Source organism: Melanerpes formicivorus, unplaced genomic scaffold (genome assembly GCF_026170545.1).
Source record: "Melanerpes formicivorus ecotype bairdi unplaced genomic scaffold, bMelFor1.0.p_v2 SCAF_643, whole genome shotgun sequence".
NCBI classification, from domain to species: Eukaryota; Metazoa; Chordata; class Aves; order Piciformes; family Picidae; genus Melanerpes; species Melanerpes formicivorus.
Window position 1 is genome coordinate 79,889 of NW_027142995.1, and position 18,226 is coordinate 98,114.

Below are 18,226 nucleotides of genomic sequence, written 5' to 3' on the forward strand. Positions count from 1 at the left end.
CGGGGCAGGGCAGGCAGGGCATCAGGGGAGGGCGAGGAGGGGGGCAGGAGGGCAAGGAGGGCATCAGAGGAGGGCGAGGAGGGGGGCAGGAGGGCAAGGAGGGCATCAGGGGAGGGCGAGGAGGGGGGCAGGAGGGCATCAGAGAAGGGTAAGAAGGATATCAGAAGAGGTCAAGAAGGTCAAGGAGGGGGTGAGGAGGACAAGGAGGTCAAGCAGGGCATCAAAAGAGGTTGAGGAGGACATCACAAGGGGTGAAGGAGATGAAGGAGGTGGAGGAGGAGAGGGAGTGGAGCAGGAGAGGGAGGGCCATGGGGTCAGGGGTGCCCCGGGGCGGCCGCAGCTCGTTGGGACCGTCCCGCAGCAGCCGCTCCGCCGCCACCGCCGAGGCCAGGCCCTGCCGGCCACTAGCACCGCCTCAGCCCCGGGGCAGGGCAGGCAGGGCATCAGGGGAGGGCGAGGAGGGGGGCAGGAGGGCAAGGGGAGGGCAAGGAGGGCATCAGAGGAGGGTGAGGAAGGGGGGAGGAGGACAAGGAGGTCAAGCAGGGCATCAAAAGAGGTTGAGGAGGACATCACAAGAGGTGAAGGAGGTGGAGGAGGGGGAAGGGGGGGAGGAGGTGGAGGAGGTGAGGGAGGTGGAGGAGGTGGAGGAGGTGGAGAAGGTGAAGGAGGTGGAGGAGGTGAAGGAGGGGGAAGAGGTGAAGGTGAGGGAAGTGGAGGATGTGAAGGAGGTGAAGGAGGTGGAGGAAGTGGAGAAGGTGGAGGAGGTGGAGGTCAGGGAGGGGTTGAGGAAGTCCAGGAGGCCAAGCAGGGAATCCAAAGAGGTCAAGGAGAGCATCAGAAGAGGTCAGGGAGGCCATCAGAAGAGGTTGAGGAGGCCAAGGAGGCCAAGAAGGGCATCAAAAGAGGCCCAGGAGGGCATCAGGAGGGGTGGGGGAGGAGCAGGAGGTGCCTGGGGCTCAGGAGGTCCTCACCTTGGTGATGCTGGTGCTGAACTTGGCCTCCAGCTCCTTCAGGTCCAACTTGTGATCATCCTGGGGACAGCAGCAGCACAGCCTCCCAGTATGGACCAGTACTGACCGGTACTGACCAGTACCAACCAGTGCCGACCAGTACCAACCAGTACAGGCCAATACCAACCAGTCCTGACCAATACCGACCAGTACTGACCAATACTGACCAGTACAGACCAATACCAACCAGTACAGACCAATACAAATCAGTACTGACCAGTACCGACCAGTACCGAGCAGTACTGACCAGTACTGACCAATATCGACCAGTACTAACCAATACTGACCAGTACAGACCAACACCGACCAGTACTGACCAATACCGACCAGTACTGACCATTACCAACCAGTACAGACCAACACCGACCAGTAGAGACCAATACTGACCAGTACTGACCAATACCGACCAGTAATGACCAATACCAACCAGTACAGACCAACACTGACCAGTACAGACCAATACCGACCAGTACAGACCAATACTGACCAGTACAGACCAATACCGACCAGCACAGACCAATACTGACCAGTACTGACCAATACCGACCAGTACAGACCAACACCGACCAGTACTGACCAACACCGACCAGTACTGACCAGTACTGACCAGTACTGACCAACACCGACCAGTAATGACCAACACCGACCAGTACTGACCAACACTGACCAGTACAGACCAATACTGACCAGTACAGACCAATACCGACCAGTACAGACCAATACTGACCAGTACTGACCAATACCGACCAGTACAGACCAATACCGACCAGTAGAGACCAACACCGACCAGTACAGACCAATGCCAACCAGTAGAGACCAATACCGACCAGTACAGACCAATACCGACCAGTACTGACCAGTACCGACCAGTACAGACCAATACCGACCAGTACAGACCAATGCCAACCAGTAGAGACCAATACCGACCAGTACAGACCAATACCGACCAGTACTGACCAGTACCGACCAGTACAGACCAATGCCAACCAGTAGAGACCAATACCGACCAGTACAGACCAATACCGACCAGTACTGACCAGTACCGACCAGTACAGACCAATACCGACCAGTACAGACCAATGCCAACCAGTAGAGACCAATACCGACCAGTACTGACCAGTACCGACCAGTATTTACCAATACCGACCAGTACAGACCAATACCGACCAGTAGAGACCAACACCGACCAGTACAGACCAATACCGACCAGTAGAGACCAACACCGACCAGTACAGACCAATACCGACCAGTACTGACCAGTACCGACCAGTACAGACCAATACCGACCAGTACAGACCAATGCCAACCAGTAGAGACCAATACCGACCAGTACAGACCAATACCGACCAGTACTGACCAGTACCGACCAGTACAGACCAATGCCAACCAGTAGAGACCAATACCGACCAGTACAGACCAATACCGACCAGTACTGACCAGTACCGACCAGTACAGACCAATACCGACCAGTACAGACCAATGCCAACCAGTAGAGACCAATACCGACCAGTACTGACCAGTACTGACCAGTATTTACCAATACCGACCAGTACAGACCAATACCGACCAGTACAGACCAATGCCGACCAGTACTGACCAATACTGACCAGTACAGACCAATACCAACCAGTACAGACCAATACCAACCAGTACAGACCAATGCCAACCAGTACTGACCAGTACAGACCAGTACAGAACAATACCAAACAGTACCGACCAGTATATACCAGTAACGACCAATACCAACCAGTACAGACCAATACAAATCAGTACTGGCCAAAACCGACCAGTACAGACCAACACTGACCAGTACTGACCAGTACTGACCAACACTGACCAGTAATGACCAACACCGACCAGTACTGACCAACACTGACCAGTACTGACCAATACTGACCAGTACAGACCAACACCGACCAGTAGAGACCAATACCGACCAGTACAGACCAATACCGACCAGTACAGACCAATGCCAACCAGTAGAGACCAATGCCAACCAGTAGAGGCCAATACCAACCAGTACTGACCAGAACAGACCAGAACCAACCAGTACTGACCAATACCCACCAGTACTGACCAATACCGACCACTACTGACCAGTACTGACCAGTACAGACCAAAACCAACCAGTACTGACCTAAACCAACCAGTACTGACCAATACCAACCAGTACTGACCAATACCGACCAGTAGAGACCAGTACCAACCAGTATTGACCAATACTGGCCAGTAGGGACCAGTACCAACCAGTACTGACCAATATCTACCAGTACAGACCAATACTGACCAGTACTGGCCAAAACCGACCAGTACTGACCAATACTCACCAGTACAGACCAGTACAGACCAGTACAGACCAGTTCCTCCCTGTCCCTTCCCAGTCCTTCCCAGTCCCCTTCCCAGTCCCCTTCCAGTCCCCTCCCAGCCCCCTCCCACTCCCTCCCAGCCCCCTCCCACTCCCTCCCAGTCCCCTCCTACCATCTCCATCTCCTTCTTCATCTCCTGCAGCTTCTGCTCCTTGCGCTTCCCTCGGCCCTTGGGAGGCTTCATCCTGGCCTGGCCCTGGGGCTCCAGCTCGAAGCTCTGCTGCAGGGGGGAGGGCAGGAGGAGCTTCAGGAGCGTCTCCACCTCCTGCAGCTCCACATCCATCTCTGTCTCTCCTCCTCCCCCATCTCCCTCCTCCTTCTCCACCATCTCATCCTCCATCTCCATCTCCTCCTCTACCTTCTGCTCTTCCTCCACCTCCTCCATGTCCTCCATCTCCCTCTCCACCTCCTTCTCCTCCATCTCCATCTCCTCCTCCTCCACCTTCTCCATCTCCACCTTCCCCATCTCCACCTCCACACTATCCATCTCCCATTTCTACTCCACCTCCTCCACCTCCATCTCTCTCCTCTTCCTCCACCTTCTCCCACCACCCTTCTCCCCAACTGCTCCTCCCTCTGCATCCCCTGCTCTGTCTTGGGGGCAGCTCCAGGCTGTGCCTCTGGAAGCAGGGCAGCTGAAGAGCTCCACAGAAAGGCTTTCATATGGGGAAGACAAAGGAAGCTCCCCCCAGGGCTGGCCCTTCGCAGCAGGGCTTGGGGACCTCTGAGCTCTGCTGCTCTGCTGCTCTGCTGCCCTGCTGCCTCTGCTGCTCTGCTGCCCTGCTGCCCTGCTGCCCTCCTGCTCTGCTGCTCTGCTGCCCTGCTGCCCTGCTGCCCTGCTGCTCTACTGCCCTACTGCCCTGCTGCTCTGCTGCCCTGCTGCCCTACTGCCCTGCTGCTCTGCTGCTCTGCTGCCCTGCTGCCCTGCTGCTCTGCTGCCCTGCTGCTCTGCTGCCCTGCTGCTCTGCTGCCCTGCTGCCCTGCTGCTCTGCTGCTCTGCTGCTCTGCTGCCCTGCTGCCCTACTGCCCTGCTGCCCTGCTGCTCTGCTGCTCTGCTGCTCTGCTGCCCTGCTGCTCTGCTGCCCTGCTGCTCTGCTGCCCTACTGCCCTGCTGCTCTGCTGCTCTGCTGCCCTACTGCCCTGCTGCTCTGCTGCCCTGCTGCCCTGCTGCCCTGCTGCTCTGCTGCCCTGCTGCTCTGCTGCTCTGCTGCCCTACTGCCCTGCTGCCCTGCTGCTCTGCTGCTCTGCTGCCCTGCTGCCCTACTGCCCTACTGCCCTGCTGCCCTACTGCCCTACTGCCCTGCTGCCCTGCTGCTCTGCTGCACTGCTGCCCTGCTGCTCTGCTGCACTGCTGCTCTGCTGCTCTGCTGCTCTGCTGCACTGCTGCTCTGCTGCTCTGCTGCTCTGCTGCACTGCTGCTCTGCTGCACTGCTGCTCTTCTGCCCTGCTGCCCTGCTGCCCTGCTGCCCTGCTGCACTGCTGCCCTGCTGCACTGCTGCTCTGCTGCTCTGCTGCCCTGCTGCACTGCTGCACTGCTGCCCTGCTGCCCTGCTGCTCTGCTGCTCTGCTGCCCTGCTGCACTGCTGCTCTGCTGCTCTGCTGCCCTGCTGCCCTGCTGCCCTGCTGCCCTGCTGCCCTGCTGCCCTGCTGCTCTGCTGCCCTGCTGCCCTGCTGCTCTGCTGCCCTGCTGCCCTGCTGCTCTGCTGCTCTGCTGCCCTGCTGCCCTGCTGCCCTGCTGCCCTGCTGCCCTGCTGCTCTGCTGCCCTGCTGCACTGCTGCACTGCTGCCCTGCTGCTCTGCTGCTCTGCTGCTCTGCTGCTCTGCTGCTCTGCTGCTCTGCTTCTCTGCTGCCCTGCTGCTCTGCTGCCCTGCTCCTCTGCTGCCTCTGCTGCCCTGCTGCTCTGCTGCTCTGCTGCTCTGCTGCTCTGCTGCCCTGCTGCTCTGCTGCTCTGCTGCTCTGCTGCTCTGCTGCCCTGCTGCTCTGCTGCTCTGCTGCTCTGCTGCCCTGCTGCTCTGCTGCTCTGCTGCCCTGCTGCTCTGCTGCTCTGCTGCCCTGCTGCTCTGCTGCCCTGCTGCCCTGCTGCTCTGCTGCTCTGCTGCTGCTGCCCTGTTGCCCTGCTGCTCTGCTGCCCTGCTGCCCTGCTGCCCTGCTGCTCTGCTGCTCTGTTGCTCAGCTGCCCTGCTGCCCTGCTGCCCTGCTGCCCTGCTGCTCTGCTTCCCTGCTACCCTGCTGCCCTGCTGCTCTGCTGCCCTGCTGCCCTGCTGCTCTGCTGCCCTGCTGCCCTGCTGCTCTGCTGCTCTGTTGCTCAGCTGCCCTGCTGCCCTGCTGCCCTGCTGCCCTGCTGCTCTGCTGCCCTGCTACCCTGCTGCCCTGCTGCTCTGCTGCCCTGCTACCCTGCTGCCCTGCTGCTCTGCTGCCCTGCTACCCTGCTGCCCTGCTGCTCTGCTGCTCTGCTGCCCTGCAGCTCTGCTGCCCTGCTGCCCTGCTGCCCTACTGCCCTGCTGCCCTGCTGCTCTGCTGCCCTGCTGCTCTGCTGCTCTGCTGCCTCTGCTGCTCTGCTGCTCTGCTGCTCTGCTGCCTCTGCTGCTCTGCTGCTCTGCTGCTCTGCTGCCCTGCTGCCCTGCTGCTCTGCTGCTCTGCTGCTCTGCTGCTCTGCTGCCCTGCTGCTCTGCTGCTCTGCTGCCTCTGCTGCCTCTGCTGCTCTGCTGCCCTGCTGCTCTGCTGCTCTGCTGCTCTGCTGCCCTGCTGCCCTGCTGCTCTGCTGCTCTGCTGCTCTGCTGCTCTGCTGCTCTGCTGCTCTGCTGCCCTGCTGCTCTGCTGCCCTGCTGCCCTGCTGCTCTGCTGCCCTGCTACCCTGCTGCCCTGCTGCTATGCTGCCCTGCTGCACTGATGCACTGCTGCCCTGCTGCCCTGCTGCTCTGCTGCTCTGCTGCTCTGCTGCCTCTGCTGCTCTGCTGCTCTGCTGCTCTGCTGCCTCTGCTGCTCTGCTGCTCTGCTGCTCTGCTGCCCTGCTGCCCTGCTGCTCTGCTGCTCTGCTGCTCTGCTGCTCTGCTGCCCTGCTGCTCTGCTGCTCTGCTGCCTCTGCTGCCTCTGCTGCTCTGCTGCCCTGCTGCTCTGCTGCTCTGCTGCCCTGCTGCCCTGCTGCTCTGCTGCTCTGCTGCCTCTGCTGCCACTGCTGCTCTGCTGCTCTGCTGCCTCTGCTGCCTCTGCTGCTCTGCTGCCCTGCTGCCCTTCTGCCCTGCTGCTATGCTGCCCTGCTGCACTGCTGCACTGCTGCCCTGCTGCTATGCTGCCCTGCTGCACTGATGCACTGCTGCCCTGCTGCCCTGCTGCTCTGCTGCTCTGCTGCCTCTGCTGCTCTGCTGCTCTGCTGCTCTGCTGCCTCTGCTGCTCTGCTGCTCTGCTGCTCTGCTGCCCTGCTGCCCTGCTGCTCTGTTGCTCTGCTGCTCTGCTGCTCTGCTGCCCTGCTGCTCTGCTGCTCTGCTGCTCTGCTGCCTCTGCTGCTCTGTTGCTCTGCTGCTCTGCTGCTCTGCTGCTCTGCTGCTCTGCTGCCTCTGCTGCTCTGTTGCTCTGCTGCTCTGCTGCTCTGCTGCTCTGCTGCTCTGCTGCCTCTGCTGCTCTGCTGCTCTGCTGCTCTGCTGCTCTGCTGCTCTGCTGCCCTGCTGCCCTGCTGCTCTGTTGCTCTGCTGCTCTGCTGCCTCTGCTGCTCTGTTGCTCTGCTGCTCTGCTGCTCTGCTGCCTCTGCTGCTCTGCTGCTCTGCTGCCTCTGCTGCCTCTGCTGCTCTGCTGCCCTGCTGCTCTGCTGCTCTGCTGCTCTGCTGCTCTGCTGCTCTGCTGCCCTGCTGCTCTGCTGCTCTGCTGCCTCTGCTGCCTCTGCTGCTCTGCTGCCCTGCTGCTCTGCTGCTCTGCTGCTCTGCTGCCCTGCTGCTCTGCTGCCCTGCTGCCCTGCTGCCTCTGCTGCCCTGCTGCCCTGCTGCTCCGCTGCTCTGCTGCTGCTGCCCTGTTGCCCTGCTGCTCTGCTGCCCTGCTGCCCTGCTGCCCTGCTGCTCTGCTGCTCTGTTGCTCAGCTGCCCTGCTGCCCTGCTGCCCTGCTGCCCTGCTGCTCTGCTGCCCTGCTACCCTGCTGCCCTGCTGCTCTGCTGCCCTGCTGCCCTGCTGCTCTGCTGCTCTGCTGCCCTGCAGCTCTGCTGCCCTGCTGCCCTGCTGCCCTACTGCCCTGCTGCCCTGCTGCTCTGCTGCCCTGCTGCTATGCTGCCCTGCTGCACTGATGCACTGCTGCCCTGCTGCCCTGCTGCTCTGCTGCTCTGCTGCCTCTGCTGCTCTGCTGCTCTGCTGCTCTGCTGCCTCTGCTGCTCTGCTGCTCTGCTGCTCTGCTGCCCTGCTGCCCTGCTGCTCTGCTGCTCTGCTGCCTCTGCTGCCTCTGCTGCTCTGCTGCCCTGCTGCTCTGCTGCTCTGCTGCTCTGCTGCTCTGCTGCTCTGCTGCCCTGCTGCTCTGCTGCTCTGCTGCCTCTGCTGCCTCTGCTGCTCTGCTGCCCTGCTGCTCTGCTGCTCTGCTGCTCTGCTGCCCTGCTGCTCTGCTGCCCTGCTGCCCTGCTGCCTCTGCTGCCCTGCTGCCCTGCTGCTCTGCTGCTCTGCTGCTGCTGCCCTGTTGCCCTGCTGCTCTGCTGCCCTGCTGCCCTGCTGCCCTGCTGCTCTGCTGCTCTGTTGCTCAGCTGCCCTGCTGCCCGGCTGCCCTGCTGCCCTGCTGCTCTGCTGCCCTGCTACCCTGCTGCCCTGCTGCTCTGCTGCCCTGCTGCCCTGCTGCTCTGCTGCTCTGCTGCCCTGCAGCTCTGCTGCCCTGCTGCCCTGCTGCCCTACTGCCCTGCTGCCCTGCTGCTCTGCTGCCCTGCTGCTATGCTGCCCTGCTGCACTGATGCACTGCTGCCCTGCTGCTCTGCTGCCCTGCTGCTCTGCTGCTCTGCTGCCTCTGCTGCTCTGCTGCTCTGCTGCCTCTGCTGCTCTGCTGCCCTGCTACCCTGCTGCCCTGCTGCACTGCTGCCCTGCTGCCTCTGCTGCTCTGCTGCTCTGCTGCTCTGCTGCCTCTGCTGCTCTGCTGCCCTGCTGCTCTGCTGCTCTGCTGCTCTGCTGCTCTGCTGCTCTGCTGCCTCTGCTGCCTCTGCTGCCCTGCTGCCCTACTGCCCTGCTGCCCTGCTGCTCTGCTGCCCTGCTGCTATGCTGCCCTGCTGCACTGATGCACTGCTGCCCTGCTGCTCTGCTGCCCTGCTACCCTGCTGCCCTGCTGCACTGCTGCCCTGCTGCCTCTGCTGCTCTGCTGCTCTGCTGCCTCTGCTGCCTCTGCTGCTCTGCTGCCCTGCTGCTCTGCTGCTCTGCTGCCCTGCTGCCCTGCTGCTCTGCTGCCCTGCTGCTCTGCTGCTCTGCTGCCTCTGCTGCCTCTGCTGCTCTGCTGCCCTGCTGCTCTGCTGCTCTGCTGCCCTGCTGCCCTGCTGCTCTGCTGCCCTGCTGCTCTGCTGCTCTGCTGCTCTGCTGCCTCTGCTGCCTCTGCTGCCCTGCTGCCCTACTGCCCTGCTGCCCTGCTGCTCTGCTGCCCTGCTGCTATGCTGCCCTGCTGCACTGATGCACTGCTGCCCTGCTGCTCTGCTGCCCTGCTACCCTGCTGCCCTGCTGCACTGCTGCCCTGCTGCCTCTGCTGCTCTGCTGCTCTGCTGCCTCTGCTGCCTCTGCTGCTCTGCTGCCCTGCTGCTCTGCTGCTCTGCTGCTGCCCTGCTGCCCTGCTGCTCTGCTGCCCTGCTGCTCTGCTGCTCTGCTGCCCTGCTGCTCTGCTGCTCTGCTGCCTCTGCTGCCTCTGCTGCTCTGCTGCCCTGCTGCTCTGCTGCTCTGCTGCTCTGCTGCCCTGCTGCTCTGCTGCCTCTGCTGCTCTGCTGCCCTGCTGCTCTGCTGCTCTGCTGCCCTGCTGCTCTGCTGCTCTGCCTGCTCTCTGCCTGACCCTGCTGCCCTACTGCCCTGCTGCCCTGCTGCTCTGCTGCCCTGCTACCCCTGCTGCCCTGCTGCTATGCTGCCCTGCTGCACTGATGCACTGCTGCCCTGCTGCCCTGCTGCTCCTGCTGCTCTGCTGCCTCTGCTGCTCTGCTGCTCTGCTGCTCTGCTGCCTCTGCTGCTCTGCTGCTCTGCTGCTCTGCTGCCCTGCTGCCCTGCTGCTCTGCTGCTCTGCTGCCTCTGCTGCTCTGCTGCTCTGCTGCCTCTGCTGCTCTGCTGCTCTGCTGCTCTGCTGCCTCTGCTGCTCTGCTGCCTGCTGCTCTGCTGCTCTGCTGCTCTGCTGCTCTGCTGCCCTGCTGCTCTGCTGCTCTGCTGCCTCTGCTGCCTCTGCTGCTCTGCTGCCCTGCTGCTCTGCTGCTCTGCTGCCCTGCTGCCCTGCTGCTCTGCTGCTCTGCTGCCTCTGCTGCCACTGCTGCTCTGCTGCTCTGCTGCCTCTGCTGCCTCTGCTGCTCTGCTGCCCTGCTGCCCTTCTGCCCTGCTGCTATGCTGCCCTGCTGCACTGCTGCACTGCTGCCCTGCTGCTATGCTGCCCTGCTGCACTGATGCACTGCTGCCCTGCTGCCCTGCTGCTCTGCTGCTCTGCTGCCTCTGCTGCTCTGCTGCTCTGCTGCTCTGCTGCCCTGCTGCCCTGCTGCTCTGCTGCTCTGCTGCTCTGCTGCTCTGCTGCCCTGCTGCTCTGCTGCTCTGCTGCCTCTGCTGCCTCTGCTGCTCTGCTGCCCTGCTGCTCTGCTGCTCTGCTGCTCTGCTGCTCTGCTGCCTCTGCTGCCTCTGCTGCTCTGCTGCTCTGCTGCTCTGCTGCCCTGCTGCCCTGCTGCTCTTCTGCTCTGCTGCTCTGCTGCCTCTGCTGCCTCTGCTGCCCTGCTGCTCTGCTGCACTGCTGCCCTGCTGCCCTGCTGCTCTGCTGCCCTGCTGCTCTTCTGCTCTGCTGCTCTGCTGCTCTGCTGCCTCTGCTGCTGCCTCTGCTGCTCTGCTGCTCTGCTGCACTGCTGCCCTGCTGCCCCTGCTGCTCTTCTGCTCTGCTGCTCTGCTGCCCTGCTGCCCTGCTGCTCTTCTGCTCTGCTGTTCTGCTGCCTCTGCTGCCTCTTGCTGCTCTGCTGCCCTGCTGCACTGCTGCCCTGCTGCCCTGCTGCTCTTCTGCTCTGCTGCTCTGCTGCTCTGCTGCCCTGCTGCTCTGCTGCTGCTGCCCTGCTGCTCTGCTGCTCTGCTGCTCTCCTGCTCTGCTGCCCTGCTACCCTGCTACCCTGCTGCTCTGCTGCCCTGCTGCCCTGCTGCCCCTGCTGCTCTTCCTTGCTAGGGGAGGGCAGCAAGGGGAAAGAAGCCCCGGGATGGTCCCCAGGTGGAGTCTCTCTGCCAGGTTCTCGCCTGCAGCCATTCCTCAGTGCTCTGATTGCTTTTTGTGGGGAGCACTGAGCCTCATCACTGCCACAACCTTCTCCTTCTCCTCCACCTCCTTCATCTCCCTCTCTTCCACCTCCTTCATCTCCCTCTCCTCCACCTCCTTCATCTCATAGTGAAGAGGTGATTGGGAGCAGTCAGCATGGCTTCCCCAAGGGCAAATCCTGCCTGAGCAACCTGGTGTCCTTCTCTGAGCAGGTGACAACATCAGTAGCTGAGGGGCAAGCAACTGATGTCGTTTGCCTGGACCTGAGCACAGCCTTCCACACTGTCCCCACCACATCCTGGTCTCCAGGCTGGTGACACATGGGTGTGATGGGTGACCACTAGATGGTTACAGAACTGGCTTGATGGCTGCACCCAAAGAGTGGCTGTCCATGGGTCCATGTCCCAGTGGAGGCCAGGGACAAGCAGAGTCCCTCAGGGATCAGTCCTGGGACCAGGCTTGTTCAACATCTTTGTTGGTGCCATGGACAGTGGCACTGAGTGCACCCTCAGCAGGGTTGCTGATGACACCAAGCTGTGTGGGGCAGCAGACAGCTGGGGGGGAAGGGATCCATCCAGAGGGACCTGGACAGGCTGGAGAGGTGGGCACAAGCCAACCTCAGGAGGTTCAACAAGAGCATTTGCAGGGTCCTGCAGCTGGGTGGAGGCAATCCCAGGCACAAATCCAGGCTGGGCAGGGACTGGCTGGAGAGCAGCCCTGAGGAGAGAGACTTGGGGGTGCTGGGGGAGGAGAAGCTCACCAGGAGCTCTCAGTGTGCACTTGCAGCCCAGAAAGCCAACCAGAGCCTGGGCTGCATCAGGAGAAGTGTGGCCAGCAGGGAAAGGAGGTGATTCTCCCCCTCTGCTCAGCTCTGGGGAGACCCCCACCTGGAGTACTGTGTCCCAGTTCTGGAGCCCCTGTGACAAGAGGGATGTGGAGGTGCTGGAAGGTGTCCAGAGAAGGGCCAGGAGGATGCTCAGAGGGCTGGAGCACCTCTCCTGTGAGGACAGACTGAAGGAGTTGGGGCTGTTCAGTCTGGAGAAGAGAAGGCTCCCAGGTGACCTCATTGTGGCCTTCCAGTATCTGAAGGGGGCTCCAGGAAGGCTGGGGAGGGACTGCTCAGGATGTCAGGTAGTGATAGGACTAGGGGGAATGGAATGAAGCTGGAGGTGGGGAGATTCAGGCTGGAGGGGAGGAGGAAGTTCTTCCCCATGAGAGTGGTGAAGCCCTGGAATGGGTTGTCCAGGGAGGTGGTTGGGGCCCTGCCCCTGGAGGTGTTTAAGGCCAGGCTGGATGAGGCTCTGGCCAGGCTGATCTAGTGTGGGGTGTCCCTGCCCATGGCAGGGGGGCTGGGAATGGATGATCCTTGTGGTCCCTTCCAGCCCTGACTGATACTGTGATGCTATGATCTCCCTCTCCTCCACCTCCACCTCCTCCATCTCCCTCTCCTTCTCCTCCTTCATCTCCCTCTCCTCCACCTCCTTCATCTCCCTCTCCTCCACCTCCACCTCCTCCATCTCCCTCTCTTCCACCTCCCTCTCCATCTCCCCCTCATCCACCTCCTCTATCTCCCCCTCCACATCCTCCATCTCCCTCTCCTCCACCTCCACCTCCACCTCCTTCATCTGCCTCTCCTCCTCCTCCTCCTCCACCTCCTCCATCTCCATCTCTTCCACCTCCCTCTCCACCCTCCACCTCCTCCACATCCTCCCTCTCCTCCACCTCTTCTTCCTCTTCCTCCATCTCCTACTCCATCTCCTCCTTCTCTTCCTTCCCCTTCTTCTCCTTCTCCTCCTCCTCCTTCTCCTCTCACTTCTTCCTCCTTCTCCTCCTCCTCCTCTTCCTCCTCCTTCTCCTTCTCCTCCTCCTCCTTCTCCTATCTCTTCTTCCTCCTTCTCGTCCTCCTCCTCCTCCATCTCCTCCTCCTCCTCCTTCTCCTTTCTCTTCCTCCCTCCTCCTCCTCCTTCTCCTTCTCCTTCTCCTTCTCCTTCTCCTGCACCTCCTGCACCTCCTCCACCTTCACCTCCCTCTCCCTCTCCTCCTCCACCTCCTCCTTACCTCCTTCCCCATGGTGGCTCCCCAGCAGCTCCCAGTTGCCTTCCAGTTGCCTCCCAGTCCCCTCCCAGGGCCTCCCAGCTGCCTCCCCTCTTATAAGCCCCTCCGGAGGGCACCGCCCCAAGGTGACCTCCCTGGGGACACCTTGAAGGAGGGGAGGGGCTGGGAGGGACTGGGAGGGCATTTGGAGGGGACTGGGAGGGGGGTTGGAAGGCACTGGTCCATACTGGGAGGCACTGGGAGGGGGGCTGGGGGTGGACTGGGCCATACTGGGAGGCACTGGGAGGGCTCTGGGGGGCACTGGTCCATACTGGGAGGCACTGGGGAGGGCTCTGGGGGGCACTGGTCCATACTGGGAGGCACTGGGAGGGGGCTCTGGGGGGCACTGGTCCATACTGGGAGGCACTGGGGGGGGCTCTGGGGGGCACTGGTCCATACTGGGAGGCACTGGGAGGGGCTCTGGGGGGCACTGGTCCATACTGGGAGGCACTGGGAGGGGGCTCTGGGGGGCACTGGTCCATACTGGGAGGCACTGGGGGGGGCTCTGGGGGGGCACTGGTCCATACTGGGAGGCACTGGGAGGGGGGCTGGAGGGCACTGGTCCATACTGGGAGGCACTGGGAGGGGGCTGGGGGTGGACTGGGCCATACTGGGAGGGCACTGGGAGGGGCTCTGGGGGGCACTGGTCCATACTGGGAGGCACTGGGAGGGCTCTGGGCGGCACTGGTCCATACTGGGAGGCACTGGGAGGGGGGCTGGGGGTGGACTGGGCCATACTGGGAGGCACTGGGAGGGGGCTGGGGGGCACTGGTCCATACTGGGAGGCACTGGGGGGGGGGGGCTGGGGGGGCACTGGTCCATACTGGGAGGCCACTGGGTGGGGGGGGGCTCTGGGGGGCCACTGGTCCATACTGGGAGGCACTGGAGGTGCCCTTGATAAGGTTCCCCCTCCTCCCCCCCCCCCCCCCTTATCTCTTTCAGTCTCTTATCAGGGGGTGGGGGGAGGGGAACTGGTCCAGACTGGGCTGTACTGGGAGGCACATGGTTAATGGTTACCGAGGCCTTATCTGACCAGGGGGAGACTGGGAAGGGCACCAGGAAGGGCCAGGAAGGACCAGGGACCCCCAAGCTCCCCTCCCAGTGCCCCCAGTAGCTCCCAGTGACCCCCCCAAGCCCCCTCCCAGTATGTCCCAGTGCCTCCCAGCAGCTCCCAGTTCCTCCCAGTATGTCCCAGTCCCCACCAACCCCCCTCCCAGTTCATCCCAGTTCCTCCCAGTGCCTCCCAGTCCCCCCCAAGCCCTCTCCCAGTTCATCCCAGTCCTTCCAGTTCATCCCAGTGCCCCCAAGCCCCCTCCCATTTCACCCCAGTGCCTCCCCGGTCCCCCTCCCAGTTCATCCCAGTCCCCCCCAAGCTCCCTCCCCAGTGCCCTCCCAGTTCCTCCCAGTATGTCCCAGCCCCCCTCCCAGTTCATCCCAGTTAATCTCAGTGCCTCCCTCCCAGTGCCCCCCAAGCCCCCTCCCAGTTCCTCCAGTCCTTCCCAGTTCCATCCCAGTCCCCTCCAAGCCCCCTCCCAGTCCCTCCCCAGTGCCTCCCAGTCCCCCCCTAAACCCCCCTCCACAGTCCCCCTCCCAGTCCCTCCCAGTCCCTCCCAGTCCCCCCCAAACCCCCTCCCAGTCCCCTCCCAGTCCCTCCCAGTCCCTCCCAGTCCCCCCCCAAACCCCCTCCCAGTCCCTCCAAGTCCCTCTCAGTCCCCCCCAAACCCCCTCCCAGTCCCTCCCAGTGCCTCCCAGTCCCCCCCACCCCCCACCCCCAGGTTTCTTTTCCTCTCAACCTTCATTTATTTGGTTACATTAAAAAACAGAAGCCCCCCAAAAATCCCCAAAAGGCCTCAAAAATGGCCCCGGGAGGGGGGGGAGGGGAGGGGCAGGAGCAATCCAGCTGTTGGGGGAGGGGGGGGGAAGGGACCCCCAGGGCAGGGCTCAGCTGTGGAGGGGACCCCAGGGGGGGGCTCCCAGCCGTGGGGGTCACACCAGGAGGCTCTCCCTGCTCAGAGCATCCTTGGGGGAGAGGGGGGGGAGGGGAATTAGGGGAGGGGGTCTAGGGGGGTTGGACCCCTGAGACACCCCCCCCCAGACCCCTTTAGGACCCCCCAAGCCCCCTCCCCAGATACTCCAGACCCCCCCAAAACCCCCCTGGGACCCACCAAGCCCCCCTAGGAGCTCCCCCCAGACCCCTTTAGGACCCCCAAGTCCCCTCCCCAAAGACCTCAGACTCCCCTGGGACCCCCCAAGCCACCTCCCCAAATCCCTAGACCCCCTCAACCCCCCCCACCAGACCCCCCCAAGCCCAAGCCCCACCAGGACCCCCTCCCCAGACCCCTTTAGGACCCCCAAGCCCCCTCCCCCAGATACCCCAGACCCCCTCAAACCCCCACCAGGACCCCCCCAAGGCCCCCTAGACCCCCCTCAGACCCTTTAAGACCCCCAAGCCCCCTCCCCAGATCCCCCAGACCCCCTCAAACCCCCCCTGGGACCCCCCCAAGCCCCCTTAGAAGTTCCCCTAGACCCCTTTAGGAGCTCCAAGGCCCCCTCCCCAGGGCCTCCCCCCCCCGGCCCTCACCTTCCGCAGCCTCCGGGGGGGTCCTGGGGGTCTCCTGGGGTCGGCTTCCAGCCCCTCCCCCCTCCCCCCTCTCCCCCCCCCCCAGCAGGTCGTCCCTGGAGCGGGAGAGGGGGGGCCGAGGGGTGGGGGGGGTCCCCCCCAGCAGCTCCTCCGAGCGCCAGCGCCCCTTGAGGGAGGGGGGAGGGGAGGAGGGGGAGGGAGGGGTCCTCGGGGCCCTCTCCTGGGGGGCTCCCAAGAGTCTGGGGGTTCGTGGAGGGAGCTGATGTCCACCTCGGGGGGGGGCCTGAAAAGAGTGGGGGAGGGGTTAATTCCCCCCCGGGGGGGGGCAAAAACCCCTGGGAGGGGTAAAATCAGGGGAGGGGATGGCCCCATGGAGGGGAGGGGGGAGGGTCTGGGGGGTTAAGGGCTCCCCTCCCCTCCCCACCTCCCCCAAACCTACCTGGTCTAGAGGCTGGGGGATAGTACCCCCGGGGCTGGAAGGCTTCAATTTGGTCCTCCAAGTACCTCAGGACGGGAGGGGGAGGGGGCAAGGAGGGCACTGGAGAGAAGAAAGGGGGAGGGGGAGGGGCCCCAGAGACAGATGTGAGGGAGGGGGGGAGGGAGGGTCCAAGGGTTGAGGTCTGAACCCCTTGCCCTCCACACACCCCCGCCCCAAACAAAATAGATATAGAGGTCACCCATCGAGCCCTGGGACCCAGCCAGACCCTGCTTAGCTTCAGAGCCCAGCCCGGCGCCCAATGAGGGGGCTGGGGGGGTGGTCGATTGACAGCTGCCAATCAAATCAACCCATCGACCACAACCCATGGCGCCTGACAGCTCTCAGTCAAACAGCTGAGCACTCTCCTAGGTGACTTACAGCTGTCAATCAAGGAGGAACACAGTGGTCACCCATCCAGCCCAGAACAAGCCAGACCCCTGCTTAGCTTCAGAGCCCATGCCCCGGCGCCCAATGAGGGGGCTGGGGGGGTGGTTGATTGACAGCTGTCAATCAAATCAACCCATCGACCATTGCCCCAGGCACCTGCCAGCTGTCAGTCAAACAACTAAGCCCTCTCCTAGGTGATTGACAGCTGTCAATCAAGGAGGAACACAGTGGTCACCCATCCAGCCCCAGACCCAGCCGGACCCTGCTTAGCTTCAGAGGCCAGCCCGGCGCCCAATGGGGGCCAGAGCACAGCCTTGGGATCCCTGCAGGCACCTTGGGGACCCCCTGGGGACACCTGGGAGCCACCTCCAGCCCCTGGGGATCCTATGAGGCCACCTCCAGCCCCTTGGGGACCCCCCCCCCGGGTGCCACCTCACCTGTCACCCACGCTGCCATCGCTGTCCCTCAGCAGGGGCACCTGGGAGCTCTGGCTGCTGCCTGGCAGGGGGGGATGGGGGGGACACACCTAGAGGTCACTTTAGGGTCCCCTCCCTCACCCTTGTGCCCCTCCCCCCTCTCTTGTTGTCCCCCAGGGTCACTCACCCAGGGGCTGCAGGGGCAGGGCTTGGGGGGGGTGGCCGTAGAGGACCCCCCCAGAGGTTGCAGCTTTGCCTGCAAAGTAAACTGGGGAGGGGGAAAGAGGGGGGGGAGGGGAGCTCAGGACCCCCCCCACTGGGGACACTGAGCCCTCACCCCCCAGGAACCTCCCAGTCCCCTTCCCAGTGCCTCCCAGTGCCTCCCAGTTCATCCCAATCCCGCCCCAAACCCCCACCCAGTGACTCCCAGTAGCCTCCAAGCCTCCTCCCAGTTCATCCCAGTCCTCCCCAAGCCCCCTCCCAGTGCCTCCCAGTATGTCCCAGTCCCCCCCAGGCCCTCTCCCAGTTCATCCCAGACCCCTCCCAGTCCCTCCCAATCCCCTCCCAGCGCCTCCCAGTCCCCTCCTAGTCCCCCCCAACCCCCCCACCCAGTTCATCCCAGTCCCCCCCCAAGCCTCTCCCCAGTTCATCCCAGTATGTCCCAGTCCCCTCCAACCCCCCCCAGTTCATCCCAGTCCCTCCCAGTCCCTCCCAGTGCCCTCCCCGGGGTGGGGGGGCTGCCGTTCCCGGCGGCGGCCAGCAGGGGGCGCTCACGGTGCTGGGGGCAGCAGCAGCGCTGGGGGCAGCAGGGGCAGGGCAGGAGGCAGCAGCAGGTGTGGGGGCAGCACTGGCACCAGCACACCCCCAGCCCCAGGCCCAGCAGCAGGGCTCCCAGCAGCACCAGCAAGACAAAGAGCCAGTCTGGGGGGGGGGAGGGGAGAGAGAGAGAGGGAGTGAGGGGACTGGGAGAGACTGGGAGGGGAGTGAGAGGCACTGGGAGGGGACTGGGAGGGGGACTGGGAGGGAAATGGGAGGCACTGGGAGGGATTGGGAGGGGACTGGGAGGGGACTGGGAGGGACTGGGAGGGGACTGGGAGGGATTGGGAGGGGACTGGGAGGGGACTGGGAGGGACTGGGAGGGGACTGGGAGGGAACTGGGAGGGGATTGGGAGGGATTGGGAGGGGACTGGGAGGGATTGGGAGAGAGTGGGAGGCACTGGGAGGGACTGGGAGGGATTGGGAAGGGACTGGGAGGGGACTGGGAGGGGATTGGGAGAGACTGGGAGGGGACTGGGAGGGACTGGGAGGGACTGGGAGGGGGACTGGGAGAGGACTGGGAGGGACTGGGAGGGACTGGGAGAGGACTGGGAGGGGACTGGGAGGGACTGGGAGGGACTGGGAGGGGACTGGGAGGGACTGGGAGGGGGATTGGGAGGGGACTGGGAGGGACTGGGAGGGGACTGGGAGGGGATTGGGAGG

General features: G+C 63.4%; 1 protein-coding gene and 1 long non-coding RNA gene across 2 annotated transcripts; both read right to left on the bottom strand.

Moving 5' to 3' along the window:
- Positions 1 to 220: 220 nt before the first annotated feature.
- Positions 221 to 12,933, bottom strand: LOC137460532 (potassium-transporting ATPase alpha chain 1-like). Its single transcript, XM_068170831.1, has 4 exons — positions 12,850 to 12,933; positions 3,489 to 3,596; positions 972 to 1,031; positions 221 to 394 (listed from the first exon to the last, which is right to left on the bottom strand). The coding sequence occupies exons 1-4, from the start codon at positions 12,859 to 12,861 to the stop codon at positions 221 to 223; spliced, it is 354 nt and encodes a 117-aa protein (XP_068026932.1). The 5' UTR covers positions 12,862 to 12,933.
- A 3,822-nt stretch (positions 12,934 to 16,755) lies between these two features.
- LOC137460533 (uncharacterized) lies at positions 16,756 to 17,671 on the bottom strand. The gene is made up of 3 exons (XR_010992893.1): positions 17,522 to 17,671; positions 16,935 to 17,015; positions 16,756 to 16,829 (listed from the first exon to the last, which is right to left on the bottom strand). It is a non-coding gene; the product is annotated as an uncharacterized lncRNA (long non-coding RNA).
- Between the last annotated feature and the right edge of the window lie 555 nt (positions 17,672 to 18,226).